This window comes from Mrakia frigida, assembly GCF_051309035.1.
Source record: "Mrakia frigida strain ATCC 22029 unplaced genomic scaffold BDY24scaffold_12, whole genome shotgun sequence".
NCBI classification, from domain to species: domain Eukaryota; kingdom Fungi; phylum Basidiomycota; class Tremellomycetes; order Cystofilobasidiales; family Mrakiaceae; genus Mrakia; species Mrakia frigida.
Window position 1 is genome coordinate 154,176 of NW_027481269.1, and position 17,836 is coordinate 172,011.

Consider the following 17,836-nt stretch of genomic DNA (forward strand, 5'->3'; position numbering starts at 1 on the left):
AAAGGACGAGCCTGGAAGGGAAGAAGCCCTCAACTCCATCTTGCTCCCATCCAACCCTTTCTTTTCTGTGACTTTGTATCGGTATGCCAAAGTACTACTGCGACGTGAGTACGAGGATCTTGTCTCTTTTGATGCGGAGGAGGGAGGGAGCACGAAGGAAGGAGGGAGAGAGCAAGCTGACCTCGTTCTCCTTCTCAACGACGGGTCTTTGATCGCTTCTCCAGTACTGCGATGTGTTCCTGTGAGTCCATACGAGCTCGTGTAGTGCGCTTGAGACCCTCTCGCATCCTGAGCTGACCTTCTTCTCTACTTTCTCGCTCCCAGAACGCACGATTCCACGTCGGGTGAGCTCTCTCGGTCAACTCACGTCCTTCGACCTTCCTTCCTCGTCTCCTCCCCTCGCCCTCTCTCGTCCTGACCTTCTCTCCTCTCCCTCTTCTCTCCTTCCAGTGCGTAAAGCTCACAATTCTGGTCGAAACCACATCCAAAACGTCCGAGACTACTACGCTGGTTCGTCCTTCAACCTCCTCCCTTCCGTCTCTCCTTCCTCCCCGAGCTGACCTCTCTCCCGCTCCTTCTTAGCCATGGGCCACGACAAAGCTCAAGACATCATCGATCAGATCACCAACTCGTATGCGAACGCTCCTCCAGGTGGAATGATGGGTGGACCTCCTTCCGGTCCTCCTCCTATGAGGTAAGTACGAGACGAAACGAGCTCGAGCTCGAGACGACCCTTTCTCTCCTTCACGAGCTCACTCCTCCTTCCTTCCTTCGCCTTTGCGCGTCGTTTTTTAAACGAACGAACAGGATGGGACCAGGATTCATGGGTGCACCGGGTCCAGGTGGTCTGCCTCCTCCGATGATGGGTGGAGGGATGGGAGGAGGTCCTCCGATGATGAACGGTGGTGAGCTTGATCTCTCTCTCCTTCGTCCTTCTCTTCTTCTCTTCGCCTTTCCTTCTCTTTGTACATGGCCTCACCTCTTGATCCCGCACCTGCTCATTTCGACATCTTTTCCCTTCTTGCCCTCTACATCTCTTCCGTACTGACTCTTCGTCCGTCGCTCCCTTCCCTTCCGTCCCCTCCTCCCTCCTCTCATCAGGCTACCGACCCAACCAACCTCCTCCCTTCTTCCAACAACAACAGCAACAACAAAACTCCTCTCACCTAGGCCACCACCAACCCCCACCTCATCAATCCTCTCCAGGAGGTCCAGGTCTCCCCTTCCGTCCTCCTTTTAACCCCAACCAACCCTCCTCTCCTTACGGCGCTCCTCCTCCTCCTCAGCAAAACGGCTACAGCGGCTCCCCTTCCCAATACACCAACCATCAACAACCTCCTCACATGATGGGTGGAGGAGGACCGCCCGGAGGAGGGTTCAGACCTCCTCCTCCTCCCATGAACGGAGCAGGAGGGTTCCCTCCTCAGGGAGGTCCCCCGAGTGGACCAGGGTACCCAGGTCAGGCAGCTCCGTATGCGCCAGGGGGTGGAGCGGGAGTGAGGATCAATCCGGATAGGCTGAGGATGCTGGGGAATGGGCAGTAGGCTTGGGAAGAGAGGAAGAGGAAATGGGAGGGTTGGATCTCATGAGTTGTGTCTTTTCGCGTCTTGTGCTGCGTTTATGTTTGGTGGTGGGAAAGCGAGATGAGAAGAGGTGACTGGGGTGGTTGTGGGGACGGGTGGGGATGAGGACGATGGCTGAGGGACGAGCAAGAGGGAGAGGGAGAGACGCGTCGAGTTGAGTTTGCGGGCATGGACGGGGCAGCAGAGGGAGGAGCGGTTGAGTTGGTGACGGGTTTCAGAGACGTGTGAGACGACGAGGGCTAGCACATCGTCGGAGGTGCTATGGACAGAACGGAGAGGAACGAGGGTTTAGGAGAGAGCGAGCGAGAGAAAGAGACAGAAGGACGCGTCGCGGATTACAAGCTCCCTCCTTCGCTTCGACGCGTGATGATTGTTCGGATCTATCAAGTGCCTGAACAGCTCTCGCACCATCGTCTCTAACTGAGGCAAAGATTCCTCTTTCTCTGTCCAGTCGTCGTGACCGAACGCGTTTTCCGACAAAATGAGCGAGGGACGCATTATCATTCACCGTCCCTATTCACCACGAGCAACTCGTCCATCCCCGACCCTGCGACCACTTCAGGAACCTCCTCCATCTCCTCATCCTCATCCTCCTCCTCATCGTCGACCAGCTCCTTCGGACTCGTCTCAGCTTGCGCTTCTTGAACGAGAACAGCCGTCTCCTCCTTCGCCTCCTCAATCATCTCCACTTCCTTAACCACAGCCTGATCCGGCTCTCCTCCCTTCATAGCAAGCAAAGAATCCCTCATCTTCCTCCAGCTCCCAGCTTCGACTCTCAGGCCGTAGAGACCTAGACTCGGCGTCGGGACCGTGCTCGAATCCTTGCTGCTGGAGGTTGAAGGTTTCGAGTCGGAGGAAGCTGCTGCTGCGTTGGATGGTTTGGAGAGAGAGGTAGGGATGGGAGCCGAGAAGGGTGTAGGAGGGAGTTGATTCGGTGGAGGAGGGACGAAATCGTTCGGGGTGGGGAGAACGCGAGTGAGACGGAGGTGGTGGATCGTTGAACGGAGGAGGAGGGTGATGTCCTGGAAGTTCAGACCAAAAGCGGTCAGTAAAGGAAGTTCTACAGAAGGAGATAGGAAAGTGGAGAAGAAGGAAAGCGACGAGAGAAGAGTTTAAAGGAAGGAAGGAAGGAAAGAGACGAAGCTCACATCCAGTTCCTGGTAGTATTCCTTCGCAGAGTCGACGAACCGCTCCTCCTCTTCCTGAACTGATCCATCCTCGTGGATGACCTGAGGCGCATCAGGGTCTGGCGGGAGGAGAGCCGTGAGAGCAGAGGAAAGGAGGGTGAGGAGGTTGGGGATCCGCTGGAGGGAGGGAAGGAAGGAAAGGTGAGGTGAGCTTTGAGCTTGTTCGTCTCGTTCGTGCTTCGGCTCGTCGTCCTCCGAGAAGCTTGAGATAAAGGAGAGGTACGTACGTGTTCCATCTCCATCAGGGAGCGGATCTGATCTGCAGGAGGAGGGATGTTTGGTATCGAGGAGGACATCGGAGGGAGAGAGAGGAGATCGTTCGACGGGGAGGCGAGGAAGGAAGCGACGATGAGAGCCGTTGGAGAGCAGTCTGTTTTGGGTGCTGGAGTGGTGGGTCTGGCGGAAGAAGATAGGTAAGATTCCGAGGTCGATAGCGAAGAAAGTTTTCTCGCAGTTTGTTGTGGTTTGAAGTCGATGACGTCCCAGACCCTCTTTCGATTTGGTTCGCGGCTTTGGTCGTTTTCTTCCTTGCCTCCCAACCCTCACACCATCTCCCCCCACCCCCCATCTATGGCTTCTCGTCCTTCGACTACACGCTCTCTACCTCTCCTCCTCTCGCTCGGAAGTCGTCTCGTTCGAGCTTCCCCCATCTTCGTCGCCTCAGCAGCTGTAGCCTCGTCGGTCGACGTTTTGGGCTCTCACCATGAAGAAGCACCTATGAACCGCTCAGAATACCTCAGTAAACTCGTCATCTCGTCCGCTCTGGTAGTGATAGGAGGTGTCTTTGCTGGGTGAGTGCTTCTTTGCGATCTTTTGTTGACTGGGATCTGCTAGAGAAGAGGCACAAGCGAGGAGAGGGAGGGAAGGAAGGAAAGGAAAACATCCTCGCTGACCTCCCTTGGCGGGTTCGATGCATTTTCGCTCTGTTTTTCGCAGACTTACCTTGGGTCTGATGGTGAGTTGGTCTACTTTTCGAGTCCTCGAGGGCAGAACTGACGAGGTTTTGCTTCGTACAGGGTCTGGAACCGCTGCACCTGAAGGTCCTCTCGACGTCGAGCGACAACGCAACCGAACGAAAACACGCCGACCGAGTTTTGAGGCTGCTCAACAGAGGAAGGCATTGGGTTCTTGTCGTTTTGCTCCTCGGGAATGTTGTGAGTACCAGAGGTTCGACTATAGTGGCTGCGTCGAGGTGCTGGAGAGACCGAAGGGAACTCGAAAGGAGAAGGAGAGTTCGAGCTGACCTTCCTTCCTTCCTCTCCGTTCTCTCTCTTCGCCCATCGAACTCTTCCTGCCCTAGATTGTGAACGAGTCTCTTCCTATCTTCTTGGACAAGGTTCTCGGAGGTGGAATCTCAGCTGTCATCGCTTCGACCGTCCTCATCGGTGAGTTTCGAACCTCGCCTTTCGAACCCTCAAGGCTCTCTCCCTTCTTTCGTCCCTACCGCCCAACACGTCACGTTGGGGTTTCAAGCTCAGCTAACTGGTCTTCTCTTGTCCGCTCCTATTCATTCAGTCATCTTTGGGTACGATCTCGTCTTCGCTCTCCACCCTGTCGATCTCGCAAGCTCATGAACCCCCTCCGTCCTTGTTCGTCTTTTTCCTCTGCAGTGAAATCATCCCTCAATCCGTTTGTGTTCGGTACGGTCTCGCTGTTGGATCCTACGCGTCTCCTTTCGTCCTCTTCATGATGTGAGTACTCGTTCGAGTTCGACCTCCCATCTTCTCTCGCTAATTCTCGACGCGTCGTTTCTCTCTTTCCTCAGGTACGCTTTCGCGCCCGTCGCTTGGCCCATTGCGAAACTTCTCGACTACGTCCTCGGAGCCAACGAAGGTGAGTGACCTTTCTCTTCCTCTCTACACTCTGTTTTTCATCGAATGCTGATCTCGTCCTCTCCTCCCTCCGTCTATCAGAGCACACCTACAAGAGTGAGTCGAGTCTTCCCCTGGAGATCTTTTAAGCTTTCTGCTGACGTCGTGGCTTTCTCTGATCTTGCAGAGGCCGAGTTGAAGTCCTTCCTTCAATTTCACAAGACGGGAGAAGAACCTCTCAGGGATGACGAGATCCTGATTCTCAACGGAGTGCTCTCCCTCAACCAGACCAGTGCTGGAGATAGTGAGTTAATTGCTTCTCATATATTCGAGGGTCTCGTAGCATGGAGGCTCGGGAGGAAAGTGGGGGGGGGGGGAGCAGGCGGAGAGGGACGAACGCGTGAAGGTCGGACGAGCTGACCTCTCTTCCCTCCACAGTCATGACCCCCATCGGCGACGTGATGACTCTTTCGGTCGATACTATTTTGGATCACGATATGCTCGACAAGATCCTGTGAGTATTTGCTCGTCTACGCTTTCAAGACACGAAGTCAGCTCGTCTGACTTGCACGCGTTCCTCTCTTTTCTTTTTGCAGCCTCTCTGGATTCTCCCGTATCCCCATTCACGAAGTCGGACGACCTAAATCTTTCATCGGGATGCTCCTCATCAAACGGGTTCGTCCCGACCTCCCTGCTTTCCTGGTCCGAACCGCCGTTTCGAGGACTGACGCTTTCCTCCCTCTCCGTCTCCCCGACAGCTTCTCACCTACAACCCCGAAGAAGCTCTCCCCGTTTCCTCCTTCCCTCTCTCGACTCTCCCCGAGGCCAAAGCTACCATCAACTGCTTCCAGGCCCTCGATTACTTCCAGACCGGTCGAGCCCACCTTCTTCTCATCAGCGACTCTCCTGGGAAGCCCGAAGGAGCTCTCGGTGTCATCTCGCTTGAGGATCTTATCGAGGAGATCATCGGAGAGGAAATTGTCGACGAGACGGATCGGTACATGAGCAATACGGGCAAGAAAGCTGCTCGACGAACGTGAGTCTCCATCCCCAACTGCAAACATTGACGCGTCTGTCCGCGCTCGAACTTCTCGCTGAATGTGCTTCTTTCCTGATCTGTCATCCAGATCGAGTGCTGAGGTTATGAAGGGTATCATCGAGCGAGAGAGGAAGAAGCTCGTCAGGATGAACTCTATCATTTCAGTCGAAGAGGTGAGTCGCCTCACCTTCTTCCGTCCTTTCCCTCGTATTTTCGTCTCTTTTCTCCCACCTCGTTGCAGTTCACTGACCACTCTCCTCTCCTATCTCACTCCTCTCTTGCTCCCAGGCCGTCGGAAGCCCGAGGAAACGAGCTGGGTCGGAAACCGCGTCGCTGCTGAGGAACGGTGCTGGTGCGAACGGCGAAAACATCACGCCTTGTAAGTTTGATTTCATCTCGTTCTCGACTTTTCTCCTCTCTCTCGAGCGTCTGCTGACACGTTTATCTTTTCGTTGACCTCTCAGACGGGTCGTTGATCTCCACTTCTCCCACAGGGATCTGATCCCCCTACCGGTTGCCGTCACTCTGCAGTCTTCGTTTTCAGTCTAGCCTATCGATATCTTCATCTTTGCATGCCCGTTCTCATTTCCACCTCTCCATCTTGTCGCAGCGTCGACGTCGAGAGAAATGAACGGTCTTGTCCGCCTGGCGGCCCTCTCGTTTCTCAACTACCTGCCTTTGACCTGGAATACCGTCGTTCTTCGTCGTGACTCTCGAAATCTCCTTCCTTCCTTCCTCGATGATCACTTCCCAACTGCTGTCTACTCTAAACGACTTTCGAGCCTGTTCATCTACCTCGGACCGCCCTCTTTCTCGATGAACAGGTCAACTCGAGGTCGCGTCTCCTTCGTCCTGCTCCCAAACCTTCAGAAGATACCCAGCACTTGCAGGTACTATCTTAGCATCCGACACTGCTAACTCGTCTCTATTGGGAAAAGCGAGGAGGCTTGCGTGATTCTCATCATTCGAAACAGAGGGCCCTCCTTCACGACGATCTCCCGACTTTTGATCTCCTTCAACCACCACCTTCCTCCTCTTCCCATTTCCTCCCCAACCATGAGCTTGATTCAACCCGTTTCTTCGTCCTCCTCTCTAAATCCCATTCACCTATCACCTCCGGAGGAGGATTCAAAGGCGCCTGCCGAGGGAGAGTCGTGGAAGAGCTCGACGAGAGGACCAAACAAGAAATCAGCTCGGCCTCCTCCTACATCGACTCTCAACCCTCTTATGCTCTTTTCGACCCGGCCACCTCTTATCTCCTCGACCAACCTCTTCGAAATCCCAACGAAACCGCTCTCTTCCCCACCCTTGTTCCGTCAACCGTTCCCGCCCATCCTCTCCCCTTTCAACTCGGTCAGCTTCGACGCCGATCTTCCTCTCGAACTCGACCAGGATCCAAACCTCCCTCAACTCGAAGACGGAGAATCCGACGGAGGCATCGTGGAGGAGAGGGTTATGGGTTTACTCCGAGCCGTTTACAAGGAGGCGATCGCAGAGGGTGGAGGGAAAGGGAGGTCGACAAGGAGGAGGAGCAGGAGAGGATCCGAGCAGCTGCCAGAGGAGGAGAAGAGGAGGCTGGGAGTTGAGAGGAGAAGATCTTCTATCAGGACGGAAGATGGAGCGTTGCCGAAGACTCCGCTGGAGGGAGAGGAGGTGAAGAGGTTGGGAGAGGAGAGGGAGGTTGAGGTTGGGAGAGAGCTCGAGATTGGGAGTTGGGCGGGAGGAGGTGATGAAGGAGTGCTTTGGGGTGAGAAGACAGACTTTTGGGAGAGCTTCAAGGTCCTGGAGGATAGATTGGAAGGGAGGGAGAGAGGTGGGAAGATGGGAGATCCGGTCGAGGTCGTGTTTGGGGAGGAACAGATGGAGCTCAGGAGCTTGGAGGACGGCGTCGGCTCGCTCTGGGTCTAGGAAGGGAAGTAGAAGCTGTATCAGTATACTGTATCGTCGGATCATCGCGTTTTACTGTATTCGAATATGCTGGCTGTATCCTTGCAGAACGAGAGGGAAGGTCGAAGAGAAGAGAGAGAGCAGAGATGAAGGGGAACGACGACGCGCTTGGTTTCGAAGGAAGCAGCTTTTCGTCCTAGGCAAAGCTTCGTATCTCGTTTATACATGCAAATACATGAGAGAAAGCTCCTGCTATGTAGAGATGACTCTGGTGAGCCGAGGGAATTTACTTTATATCTATCCTGGTGACGTCTTGTTTGGTCGATGACCCCTTCGGCCCTCCTTCGATTTCCCTCTTTTTCCTTCCGACACCCACCATCTACACCCTTCCCTCTCTTTCAAACTCACCCATCCACAACCACAACCACTCTATCACTCTCCCAACTATGTCTGACATCGCCAAGGTGCGTCCTCGTCTCCTGAGGATTAGGAACTGCCCGAGCTCGATTCCTCATGAACCTGACCCAACCTTCTTTCTCTCCCTTCCTCCTTTCATCGCAGCTCGAGAAGGAGGCTGCTCACATCGCGAAGAAGGAGGAGTCCGAGATCAAGCATGCTACCAAGGCTCTCGCTCATGCTGAGAAGAGCGAGACCAAAGGAGCTAAGGTGCGTTCGCTCGATCTCAACTTCCCTCCCTCCGAACTTGAGCTCATCGCCCTTCCTTCCTTTCACAGGCTGAGGAGAAAGCCATCCACTCGCACGAGAAGGTTCTTAAGACGGAACACAAGCTCGCTTCAAAAGTGAACGAGGCTCAGCAGAAGCACGATAAAGCTCTCGCAGATCAGCACAAGGCTGAGAAGGACGTTCTGCAGAAGAAGCAACGTAGGTCGTCTCTTCTCTCGACTCTTTTCCCTTTCGCCTCGCTGACTCCTTCTTCTCGTTTTGCCTTTACTCAGACCACGATCAGCTCGAGCAAGACATCGCCGCCAAGAAGGTCGCTCTCGAGCAGGCTGAAGCTCACCACCACCAGAACGAGGTGAGTTTCCTCTTCCCTCCTTGATCTCTCGACGTCTCTCTGTTTTCCCTCTCTTCGATGAACAGACCCAGCTCACGCCCTCTCTTTCTTGTTCTGCAGGCTCAACGACTCGCCAAACTCGACGCTGCTCGAAACCCTCCAGCAGTCTCTGGAAACCCTGTCGTTGGAGGTGCTGCTCCCGGACGAGTTCAATAAGCGTCTTCTTCTCTCCCTCCTCCTCTCGTCTCGTCTTCGTCTAGTACTACTTAGCTCTTACGTTTAACGACCTCTGTCTGTGGATTAACTACCTCCTTAACGACCAACTTTATCTATCTGAACGTATTCTCTCGTCTCTCGCAAGAAAGGTTTGGCTGTCGTTTGAACTTGTGTGTTTCATCAGGTCTGGTCGTCAAAGTCTAGATAGAAAGATCGTTAACCGCGAAGGTCGAGAAGTTGTTCACTGGATCGAAGGGGTGGAAGACGATGAGAGAAGGTCAGCTTCTGCTTCGAGTGACTGAGGACGAAGGAGATGAAGAACGCGTCGACGAAAGAACGAAAAAACTCACAGCGTTCGTGTGCATCACCCTCCCTCCTCCCCTTCTTCCATCGCCATCTCGACCTCCCCCTCCTCTTCCAAACACTCCTGGAGCACCCATACCTCCTCGATCTCCAAACGAAACTGTTGGCGGGAGAGGTTGGTCGTCCTCTGAGGGGTCGTCGCGTTCGAGTCGAGCGAGCAGATCGAGTTCTTGCTTCCTTTTCTTGCGCTGAAGGGGGTGGGAAGGAACTGATCAGTTAAGGATCAAAGTGAAGATAACGGTGAGGGAAACGAAACGAACCTCCTCAGCTGCCTTCGCCAGGAGACGAGCTTCCCACTCGCGTTCGGATTCCTCACGTTGGGTCTGGACGATAGCTTGCTGAGTTTCGACCCAAGCTGCTCGGATAAAAGAGAGAATGGTTCATCAATGAGAGCCAAGGGGTTGAGAAGGAAACGGAAACGCAACCAACCAGACGCGTTCTCCACGGCTTCTTTCGGTGAGTCCTTGTGTTCGAGAAGATAGCCTTGAATCGAGGCAGCCGAGCTGTAGAAATGAACGAGAAAAACACATTAGCTCGTCTCCGAGCGAAGATTACAGCAAACCGATGCTCACAAGACGCCAGGCGGAACGAGCCGACCAAACACCTTCGACAACTCCTCGATCTCCAGCTTCTCCTGCTCCACCGTTCCCAGTACCTCAGCTCGGCTATCAGACTTCTCTCCAGCTGGTACCTCCGTCTCCTTGACCAACCTCTTCTCGACTTCCTTCTCCGTCGGAGTCATGAAGAAGACGAAAAGGCGCTCGACCTGTTCCCTCGTCGTCAAGTCGAAACGAATGTGGATGTCGAGACGTCCTGGTCGAGTGAGGGCGGGATCCAGTCGAGAGTAGTAGTTGGTGGTGGTGAAGAGGATTCGTCCGTCGACGCTTCCGAGTCCGTCGAGAGCTCCGAGGAGGCCGCTCATCGTCAAGCCAGACGCGCCAGTTCGATTGTCGGGAAGGCTTGAGTGAGAGACGGATCCGTGGCTGACCGAGGGAAGGGCTCGAGATGCTGTAGGATTGTGATCTGGTGTCCTTGGAGCAAATGCAACTATCGAGCAGAGAGGGAGAGAGGAAAGGAAGAGAGGGTCAGCTCTTCGTCTTCGAACGCGAAGACGCGTCTCGACCCCCAGACGATTGGTGTCCGCGTTGCCTCGGTTCAAAGCGAGACGAACTCACCATCGATGTCCTCAATGAGGATGATGCAGTTCGGAGGAGTGAGAGAGAGAGCCGTTTGAAGTCGAGCGTCCGTGAGGCTGGAGGACGAGAGGTCGAGAGAGTAGATATCGAGTCGAAGCTCCGACGAGATAGCAGTGACAAGGGAGGTCTTTCCTGATCCCGGGGGTCCGTAGAGAAGTACTCCTCGACGATCTGAAGCGGGGAGGGAACGGATCAGCGAGATAAACATCGAAGGAAGGGAAAATGAGAGGAAACGACGCGACGAACGAGGGATTCCTCTCTCGGTGTAAAAAGGCTTGTTGGAGATGAACCTGTAGAAAAATCGATGCTCAGCTGGATGTGGAAACCAACAGGGTCGTAGACGTAGGACTCACTCCTGTAGATCCTTCTTCAGCCACTCCGTCTGCCCTCCAGGAAGGATGACCGAACTCGCCGATCTCTTCGAACGACTCGCCACCACCGACCACTTCGTGCACTGAGGCTGATTACAGTTGGGAGCATTGCAGCCAGCGAAGGTGTGAACTCGGAGGGAGGTAGGAGACTGAGAAGCGTGGGTTTTAGCTGACGAAACGAGGTGAAGGAGGATGGATTTGGAGGGAAGTCGGTGAACCGAAGAAGACGAAGCTGCGACGGCGAGACTTCCTTCGACTTGGGATGATTTGAGAGGCAGAGTGGACGGTGTTGAGACAGGTAAGAAAGACGTGAGGAAGGAGGGGACGGGGATGAATCGTATCTTCAGGCTGCGAAAGAAGAAGAGGAGAAAGAAACGTCAGACGCGTCGCTGCAGACTCATCGATGAAGAGAACCGCAAGACGAGGACAAAGTTGGAACTGACTACTTGGTGTGTCCAGATGGAGAACTTGTCGGTTGCTGTCCAGGCTGACCTCCGTTTCCATTCGTCGAAAAGGGAGAGGAGACCGATACGGCGACGAGATCGTAGTTGACCTTTGTTGTCAAAGAGATGACGAGAAGGTATCCTTCGAAGCAGACAAACGTGTGCTCCGACGGATGAGATACGATCCTGTAGCTGTGTTGTCGAGCAGCTCTCACTGTTTAACGAGGAGACGAAGGAGATTTAGAAAGCAGAAAAAGCAAGTATCAGCGCACGTCTCCGCGAACCATGACGAGCGAACAGGACTTACCGACCGAATCTGCAGCCCTATCTCTGACCTGATTCCTCAGAATCCGTCTAGCCTGACCAGGTCCCATTCCAGCAAGCATAGACGCATCCTTCGAAGAATCTGACTCCTGGCTAGGGTCCTGAACGACCTCAACTCCGAGCTCTTTCGAGAGGACGACCGTCCTTCCAGCGTTCTTGAGGTAAAGCGTGACCCAGGAGAAGGAGGGAGTGTTTTCTTGAAGATAAGCAGTGAGGAAAATCTCTTTCAAGCATCGAAGAAGCAGAAGAATCGGGGTCAATCTCTCTGAGTGGTGGCGAAACTCGATGCGAACGGAGAGGAGGAGAGGAGGAGGAAGAGGGAAGCGAGCTCGACTCACGATCCGCGACGATTCTGATGGGAAACAGAACGGCGCTCTTGATAAGGTACCAGCAGGAGAGGTATGGGATGAGAGAAGAGAAGGTGCTTCCAAATCCCCCGAAGGCTTGTTGACCTTGAGAGGAAGAGGAGGGACGAGTTCGACGACCTCCACCGAGGAAGCTGGCAGCGAAAGGGAGGAGGAGAGAAGCCAGTCCCCAGGGGGGATCGAAACCTCGAGGGATGGGAGATGTAGTAGAAGAGGATTCGTTCAGCGGCGAGGAAGTGTCGTTGGCGCCCATTTTGGAGGGTGGTGGAGGTTGGAAGCCATAAGGAAGGAGGGAAGCAGGTTGAGGCCATCTCCGACCGCAGCTTTCGAGCTCATTTACTCGGCGAAAATTGTTATCGAGTTGGCGAGAGAAAGAGGAGGGTTCGAGACTAGGGCGATACTCTCACTTTCCGGGGCTTTGGCTAGGGGAAATGAAGGAGACAGCTTTCAGAAGCATCATCATCGAAACCAAAAGTTGACGCTCAGTCTCTCGCTGTCCTCCCCCCCTTCGCCTGTGCCCACACCTTCAACGGAGTGCCACCAGCCTTCTGGTATCAGCACGGCCTCCCCCTTCTTGATAACCACGCTCCTCTCCTCTCTCCTAGCTTCCTCGAAGAGCGGCCAGTCTGGAAGAGAGACGTTGGGCGGCGAAACTGGGAGACGCGACGTTTGATGTTGAGGAGGGGGAGCGAGGTAGAGGGTGGAGGTAGGTATGGTCGGAGGGTAGAGACGGATGGTTTTCGGTGAAGGGGAAAGATGCGCAAAGAGGTTGTGGCTGTCGAGGGAGGAAGAAAGGAGGGGAGAAAGGGCGACGCGTCAGAAACCTTCGGCGAACACAACCGGAGAGAAGGGAGAGAGAGCGACAAACTAGGGATCCCGATGTATGCTATAGGCATAAGATGAACTGTCAGGACTGTCTCGAAGAAGAAGAGGAAAGAGGGACGAACGGAGTGAAAGTTCCAGCTGGTCCAAGCCAGATGTTCTTCTGCCACACCTCTCCCTTCCCTGCTGAGAGGTAGTCTTCGAGAAAGGGACCGGGTATGTCTTCTAGCAGCTCAGGTATCTGAGCAAAGGAAACGTTCTGATCAGTTTCTACGTCCTAGCGAACAAGGAAAGGAGACGAACCGAATCGAAGAGATCATGCTGAGCAAGATAGAACGTGAGATTCGGCAGCATCGTAGGATCCTCGGAAGGAATCCGGTCAAGAATGAAAGCGTCGAGGTACGTCTCTGTGGGTTAAGATAAGATTGTAGGAGTCAGTCTCTACACTCGAAATTTCGTGTATGTATGTCCTGTTATCGTAAGAAAAAGGAAGAAAGACGGGAGACGAACCGAGCAGCATCGTCGTCTTCCCCTTCTCCCCTTCGTCCATGAACCCTCGTCCCTTCTGAGCCCACTCTACGGGAACCAAGATCCCTGAAGCTCGTTCCCGAAGACGCCCTAGATTATTCTTGACTGTCCAGTTGTCGAGAGCTGGCCAGTGGGAGATGAGACCTGTGAGGAGAGCTGGCTGAGACGACGAGAGGAGGGAGGAGAAGGACGAGAGGGAGGGTTGATGATGTGTGGGCAGAGAGATGGACCGAAGGATATGACTGGAGCGCATGGCAAGGGTCGTCGAAAGGTAGGCGAGATGGTAGAGATCTGCTTTACTGCGTCGATGAGGCAGATCAGGTTGTGACGGTTGGAGGAAAGGAAGGAGGAAAGGTGAGCTCGAAGTTCAGGTCAACCAAGAGTCTCGCAGCGCATGCGACGCCCAAGAGAGCATCGAGAATTTTCACCTCTGTAGATCTACTAATAACTCTCAGAGTCTGACCTCCAAGCGGAAGAACGAAGAAAAAACCTTCCGTGACGACGAAAAGTCGACCGGTCGCGATGATGACTCGAGTTCGCTCCCTCTCTCTTGTTTGCCCTTCAGCGTCGACCTTGCCCTTCTCGGGCGAATCACCTCTCCAATCCTCCCCCTCTCTCTTCCCCCAAAACCATCACACCCTCAGCACACACCCATAACCAAATCTTGATGAGCTCGATTCGAATGTCCAACAACGGCCAAGGACCCAATGGTGGAACGGGAGGAGGAGGAGGTGGAGGAGGAGGAGGAAGGAAGATGAACGCTGCCAATCATCTTCTCAACTTCTCGTTGCCTAGTAGAGCAGAGCGTGCGGTCGTCCCTAGACGTAGTAGGAAGGGTGGAGGAGGGGAAGGTGCTCGTTGGAATATCTTCAACAAGGAGAGTGAGTTTAGATCTCCCGTCTCCTTCTCCTTCTTCCCTTCCTTCCTTGCCTTCCTCCTCGGAAGCTGACATTCCTCTCTTCCCTCTCCTCATCAGAGTTCGTCAACGCTTCCTTTAGGTTCATGTTGAAAGCAACCGGAGACTACACGGTCTATTTTACCGATTCAGACATGTGAGCTCATCCTCCCTCCCTCCCTCTTCCAACGTTCGTCCATTTCTCGATCTCGGAAGCTGACCGCTTGCCTTTACCTTCTGCTTTGAAGCCTCTTCCACTGGCCAGACATCCTTCAAGTCCTCGTTCCAACCCCTACACCATCGCTCGTTCGAGAATCGTCGGATGAAGGCCGAGCAAGCTCAAGGTCGAGGGAGCCCTCCCTTCCGAGCTGTCCGATCTGCCTCGGAGTACGTCCCTTGTTGCAGATTTCATGCAGTGTTCGAGAGTGTTATACTGACCCTGGCGCTCTCTTTCTTCGCAGGTGCCGGTCGCTCCTAGAATGACTCGATGCGGACATGTGAGCTTCTCTCGTTCGAGCTCACCGTCGACTCGTCGTTCTTCTTTTGCTGATCCTTCCTTCGCCTCATCCTTTTCAGATCTACTGCTTCTCTTGCGTGCTGCACTATCTCGCTCTCAGTGAGGAGAAGTATGCCCGATGCCCGATCTGGTGAGTCTGGCCTTTGGTCATAATCAGAGCCGAGCGACGTCAAGCTCACCCGCTCCTCCTCTCCCTCTCGTTTCAGCACCGACACCATCTACTCGAGAGACCTCAAATGCGTAACCTGGTCGCCAGTCGTTCCCGAACCCAAAATCTCTCCCCCTCCACCTTCACTAGGTCCCATCGCTACCACTACTCCCTCTCATCCTCCTCACTCGCATCCCTCCAACGACCACGACCACGCAGAGATTCCTTCCGACTTCGAGGACCTCCCACCAGTGTCTGCTCCCGCTCGGAACTCACTCCACCAACCATCAACCTATCCTGCTCATATCTTCCGACTCATCCAAAGACCTCAGCACACCACTCTCGCTCTCCCTCGCTCATCGACTTGGCCATCCTCAGCCCTCCTCCCTCACGAAGCTCCCTTCCAATTCCTCCCCGACGTCTCGACCTTCGCTCGGTTCATGCTCGCCACTCCCGTTTACCTGGTCGGAGAGCTCGAGAGAGATGTGAGGCAGCTCGACGCTGAAAAGAGGGAGCAGAAGAGTGCTGGAGAGGACGGAGTTGGACTGGGTTTCATCGATGCGGCGAGAGGGAAGGTCGTCGAGCAGATCAGTCGAGCGAAAGCTGAGCTGGAGACTCCGGGAGTGTTGCAGAGGATGAAGGAGGTCGAAGTTCTGCTGGAAACACTAGAGAAGAGGGGAGATGTGCAGAGGAAGAGGGAGGAACGTTCCAGAGTTCTCCTCCAGGCTTCGACGAACGGAACGGCAACGTCGGCAATCCTCCCTCCCCCTCCCTTCTTCCCATCAGCCGATGCACCCTCCTTCATCCCTTCATCCTTATCCATCAACTCCTCGCCATCTTCCTCCCTCCCCAACGGGTCAGCTCCAACGACCGCAACGCCCATCCCTCACGCGTTCCTCAACCAGCTCGGTCACTCTTGGTCCTCCTCCTCTCCCACCGATCCTTCCAACTCAACAACAGTCTCCGCTCCAGCTACTCCCTATCCTTCCACCTCACCCACCAAATCCTCGCTCCTCAACCCCAATCCTCGAACGAACCAACGGAAACCCCATCTCGCTCCTCCTCCAGAACCTTCGTTCTTCTTCTACCAGTCGTACGGCGGGCAGCAGATCTACCTTCATCCTCTCGACATTCGAGTCCTCCTCCACGAATACAAGTCCTACTCGGCTTTCCCTTCTCTTCTGAAGGTCGGCGTCGAAGGAGCGGAGGAGGGAACGAGTGAGTTCTGTTTGCTCTTCGAGTCTCGATAGGGAAACGAGAACTGACTCGAGGTTAATCTGTCTCTGATCCTTCTTTCTCGTAGTGAACGACGATTTACGAAGACGATGCAAGTACCTCGCTCACCTTCCAACAGGATGCTCGATCCTTTTCGTCGAAACGGACCTCTCGACCCTTGTCTCGCCATCAACTCTCGCCGCCTTCGACGCTCCGCTCAAGCAGCGACGACACCGCAGACGTGAGCGTGGGAAGAGGGAGGAACGGGATCGTCGACGAGCTGAGGCTGTTGAACGGGAGAAGGAAGGAGGAGGGTTGGATCGCCGAGCTCCAGATGACGGACGACGCGGCGGAGGGGGTTGGGGAGGAGAAGGAGGAGACGAGTTCGAGGAAGCTCTGGAACGGAGTCTTCTCGAGAGTCAAGGCTACGAGGGAGACGACGTTGGCACCAGCAGTACCTCCGGATCCTTCCCTCCACATCCCACCCTCTCCTCCTCTCTCGACCGAACCTCCTCAACCCTAGGATCTCGTCCACCTCCTTCTTCCTCCCCTCCTTCCCTCGGCGCCTGGGGAGCTCGCTCCTTCGCTTCAGCTCTTCACACCTCATCCTCCTCCTCCTCGTACGGTCGCCCGGATGGTCGTAGGAACGAAGTCGACGAGGAAGAGGTCGCTGCTCTTTGGAGACGGTTCGATGCTCAAGAGGGAGAACGGAATCGTTTGGATCGGGAGGGAGAGAGCAGTGCTGGTGGCAGTGGGGGAGTACCGGCTAGTTCCTCCAACGGAGGCGGAGGAGGAGGAGGGAAAAAGTTGAAGAAGAAGGGGCAGAAGGTCCTTTTGACTGGAGGAGGGAGGAGAGGGTAGGCGATGTCGGTCTCGCTCTTATTCTTTTGATTTCGGTTTCGGATTCTGCTCTTCTGCTCCTCTCGATCTCGTAGCTTTCTTTGCATATCTCTTTTCTCTCTTCTGTCCATCTTTGGCTTTCACATCTTTGTTTGTAGACAGTCCCACGATCTTGATCTCTGTATTGTAGGAGTTTCGAGGAAGGAGGAGAAGACGCGTCTTGGTCGATTGTTTCATCTTCGAGGCGACGGTAACAAGGACGTCTCGCTGGAGTCGGAAGGGAGATCGACCTGAGGCAGAAAACGCATTCAGATCCTACGGGTCAAGCAACAAGAACGGGAGCAAGCATGGGGACAAAAAGGGGACGCGACGAGGGGATGAAGCGAGAGGGGAGGCCTGCGTAGCTCCGATCGGGGGCTTCCTAAAGACAATTGAGAGATCGAAATAGATCGAGTAGAAGTATTGTATTATTATGAGGTGTGAAGATAGAGGTTGCAGGGAGACGGGAGAACGAAGTGAAGGAAGCGAAGAGTGAAAGGAGACGCGACGCGCCTCCTCTCTTCACAACCACCCTTCCCGATGAATCATTCCTCCGAGTGATCTCATTATCTGAAAGTCTCCATTGCTCACACATCCACTGAAGCTCCCCCTGGATCCTGCGACAGAGCTCTTTCGACGCCGACTGTACGACGACCTCCTTCACCCTCGTTGACTGCTCGCAAGCGTTCCAGAAAACCAAAAGGGCCCCAACAGTTCGCCATCCCTTCGAACACAGAACGATGGTGATATCTCTATGGTCCCCTCGTAGGCAGTTCCATTCATATCCATGGGCGTTTGGGCAGTCGACGAGGTGAAGGAGAGAGAGGTTTGGCCACGTTGAATCGGGGAGGTATTAGAGGTACGGAAGGCCAACGGAAAGGCGAATCGGTCGACCGACGAGGTTGACCCTTCGAGGAGTGACCAGAGAGGTCACTTCGTCCCATTCCCTATCGAGGCAACGACCGATAGCGAGAGCGTAGGACGAAGAGGGTGAGGGAGACCGGGTTCGACGAGTCGATCTCGAGAGAGAGG

At 54.5% G+C, this 17,836-nt stretch overlaps 8 protein-coding genes across 8 annotated transcripts; 5 read left to right on the plus strand and 3 right to left on the minus strand.

The window, feature by feature from the left end:
• Positions 1–10: 10 nt before the first annotated feature.
• Positions 11–1,343, plus strand: YHC1 (Yhc1p). Its single transcript, XM_076640072.1, has 6 exons — positions 11–104; positions 225–241; positions 325–344; positions 451–510; positions 583–694; positions 808–1,343. Exons 1-6 carry the CDS (start codon positions 84–86, stop codon positions 1,046–1,048), a joined length of 471 nt encoding a protein of 156 aa, XP_076497372.1. The 5' UTR covers positions 11–83; the 3' UTR covers positions 1,049–1,343.
• Positions 1,344–2,083: 740 nt separating this feature from the next.
• BDY24DRAFT_414428 (uncharacterized protein) lies at positions 2,084–3,066 on the minus strand (the record flags this gene model as incomplete). Its single annotated transcript, XM_076643309.1, has 3 exons — positions 2,084–2,605; positions 2,732–2,887; positions 2,998–3,066. The coding sequence occupies 3 exons, from the start codon at positions 3,064–3,066 to the stop codon at positions 2,084–2,086; spliced, it is 747 nt and encodes a 248-aa protein (XP_076497373.1).
• A 163-nt stretch (positions 3,067–3,229) lies between these two features.
• On the plus strand, positions 3,230–6,382 carry BDY24DRAFT_386188 (uncharacterized protein). The gene is made up of 15 exons (XM_076640073.1): positions 3,230–3,561; positions 3,707–3,725; positions 3,787–3,924; positions 4,071–4,155; positions 4,286–4,295; positions 4,381–4,461; positions 4,536–4,603; positions 4,684–4,698; positions 4,769–4,885; positions 5,020–5,095; positions 5,178–5,256; positions 5,340–5,617; positions 5,709–5,793; positions 5,909–5,999; positions 6,085–6,382. Exons 1-15 carry the CDS (start codon positions 3,245–3,247, stop codon positions 6,120–6,122), a joined length of 1,497 nt encoding a protein of 498 aa, XP_076497374.1. The 5' UTR covers positions 3,230–3,244; the 3' UTR covers positions 6,123–6,382.
• BDY24DRAFT_386192 (uncharacterized protein) lies at positions 6,364–7,754 on the plus strand. Its single transcript, XM_076640074.1, has one exon. It carries the CDS (start codon positions 6,677–6,679, stop codon positions 7,526–7,528), a length of 852 nt encoding a protein of 283 aa, XP_076497375.1. The 5' UTR covers positions 6,364–6,676; the 3' UTR covers positions 7,529–7,754.
• Positions 7,740–8,890, plus strand: BDY24DRAFT_386196 (uncharacterized protein). The gene is made up of 5 exons (XM_076640075.1): positions 7,740–7,971; positions 8,069–8,173; positions 8,242–8,389; positions 8,464–8,543; positions 8,643–8,890. The coding sequence occupies exons 1-5, from the start codon at positions 7,954–7,956 to the stop codon at positions 8,736–8,738; spliced, it is 447 nt and encodes a 148-aa protein (XP_076497376.1). The 5' UTR covers positions 7,740–7,953; the 3' UTR covers positions 8,739–8,890.
• A 434-nt stretch (positions 8,891–9,324) lies between these two features.
• BDY24DRAFT_339616 (P-loop containing nucleoside triphosphate hydrolase protein) lies at positions 9,325–10,742 on the minus strand (the record flags this gene model as incomplete). The annotated part of the gene is made up of 5 exons (XM_076637372.1): positions 9,325–9,604; positions 9,713–10,148; positions 10,277–10,468; positions 10,544–10,587; positions 10,651–10,742. Coding segments are annotated over 5 exons (1,044 nt in total), but the record flags the coding sequence as incomplete, so codon positions are not given.
• Positions 10,743–12,101: 1,359 nt separating this feature from the next.
• On the minus strand, positions 12,102–13,596 carry BDY24DRAFT_31535 (uncharacterized protein). Its single transcript, XM_076637038.1, has 5 exons — positions 13,133–13,596; positions 12,926–13,029; positions 12,748–12,863; positions 12,669–12,686; positions 12,102–12,575 (listed from the first exon to the last, which is right to left on the minus strand). Exons 1-5 carry the CDS (start codon positions 13,401–13,403, stop codon positions 12,260–12,262), a joined length of 825 nt encoding a protein of 274 aa, XP_076497378.1. The 5' UTR covers positions 13,404–13,596; the 3' UTR covers positions 12,102–12,259.
• Positions 13,597–13,832: 236 nt separating this feature from the next.
• Positions 13,833–16,955, plus strand: BDY24DRAFT_434328 (RING finger protein; the record flags this gene model as incomplete). Its single annotated transcript, XM_076644149.1, has 8 exons — positions 13,833–14,031; positions 14,127–14,202; positions 14,294–14,432; positions 14,507–14,542; positions 14,622–14,692; positions 14,769–15,928; positions 16,014–16,166; positions 16,924–16,955. The coding sequence occupies 8 exons, from the start codon at positions 13,833–13,835 to the stop codon at positions 16,953–16,955; spliced, it is 1,866 nt and encodes a 621-aa protein (XP_076497379.1).
• Positions 16,956–17,836: the final 881 nt, after the last annotated feature.

Coding starts and splice junctions, on each gene's coding strand:
- BDY24DRAFT_386196 (XM_076640075.1), top strand. Junction 8,390..8,463: donor CGTTCTGCAGAAGAAGCAAC/GTAGGTCGTCTC, acceptor GCCTTTACTCAG/ACCACGATCAGCTCGAGCAA. Junction 8,544..8,642: donor CTCACCACCACCAGAACGAG/GTGAGTTTCCTC, acceptor CTTGTTCTGCAG/GCTCAACGACTCGCCAAACT.
- BDY24DRAFT_31535 (XM_076637038.1), bottom strand. CDS start 13,403: ATGCGCTCCAGTCATATCCTTCGGTCCATCTCTCTGCCCACACATCAT. Junction 13,030..13,132: donor GAAGACGACGATGCTGCTCG/GTTCGTCTCCCG, acceptor CTTAACCCACAG/AGACGTACCTCGACGCTTTC. Junction 12,864..12,925: donor AGCATGATCTCTTCGATTCG/GTTCGTCTCCTT, acceptor TCCTTTGCTCAG/ATACCTGAGCTGCTAGAAGA.
- BDY24DRAFT_386188 (XM_076640073.1), top strand. CDS start 3,245: ATGACGTCCCAGACCCTCTTTCGATTTGGTTCGCGGCTTTGGTCGTTT. Junction 5,096..5,177: donor GATATGCTCGACAAGATCCT/GTGAGTATTTGC, acceptor TTCTTTTTGCAG/CCTCTCTGGATTCTCCCGTA. Junction 5,618..5,708: donor AAGAAAGCTGCTCGACGAAC/GTGAGTCTCCAT, acceptor TCTGTCATCCAG/ATCGAGTGCTGAGGTTATGA.
- YHC1 (XM_076640072.1), top strand. CDS start 84: ATGCCAAAGTACTACTGCGAC. Junction 345..450: donor AACGCACGATTCCACGTCGG/GTGAGCTCTCTC, acceptor CTCTCCTTCCAG/TGCGTAAAGCTCACAATTCT. Junction 695..807: donor TCCGGTCCTCCTCCTATGAG/GTAAGTACGAGA, acceptor ACGAACGAACAG/GATGGGACCAGGATTCATGG.
- BDY24DRAFT_386192 (XM_076640074.1), top strand. CDS start 6,677: ATGAGCTTGATTCAACCCGTTTCTTCGTCCTCCTCTCTAAATCCCATT.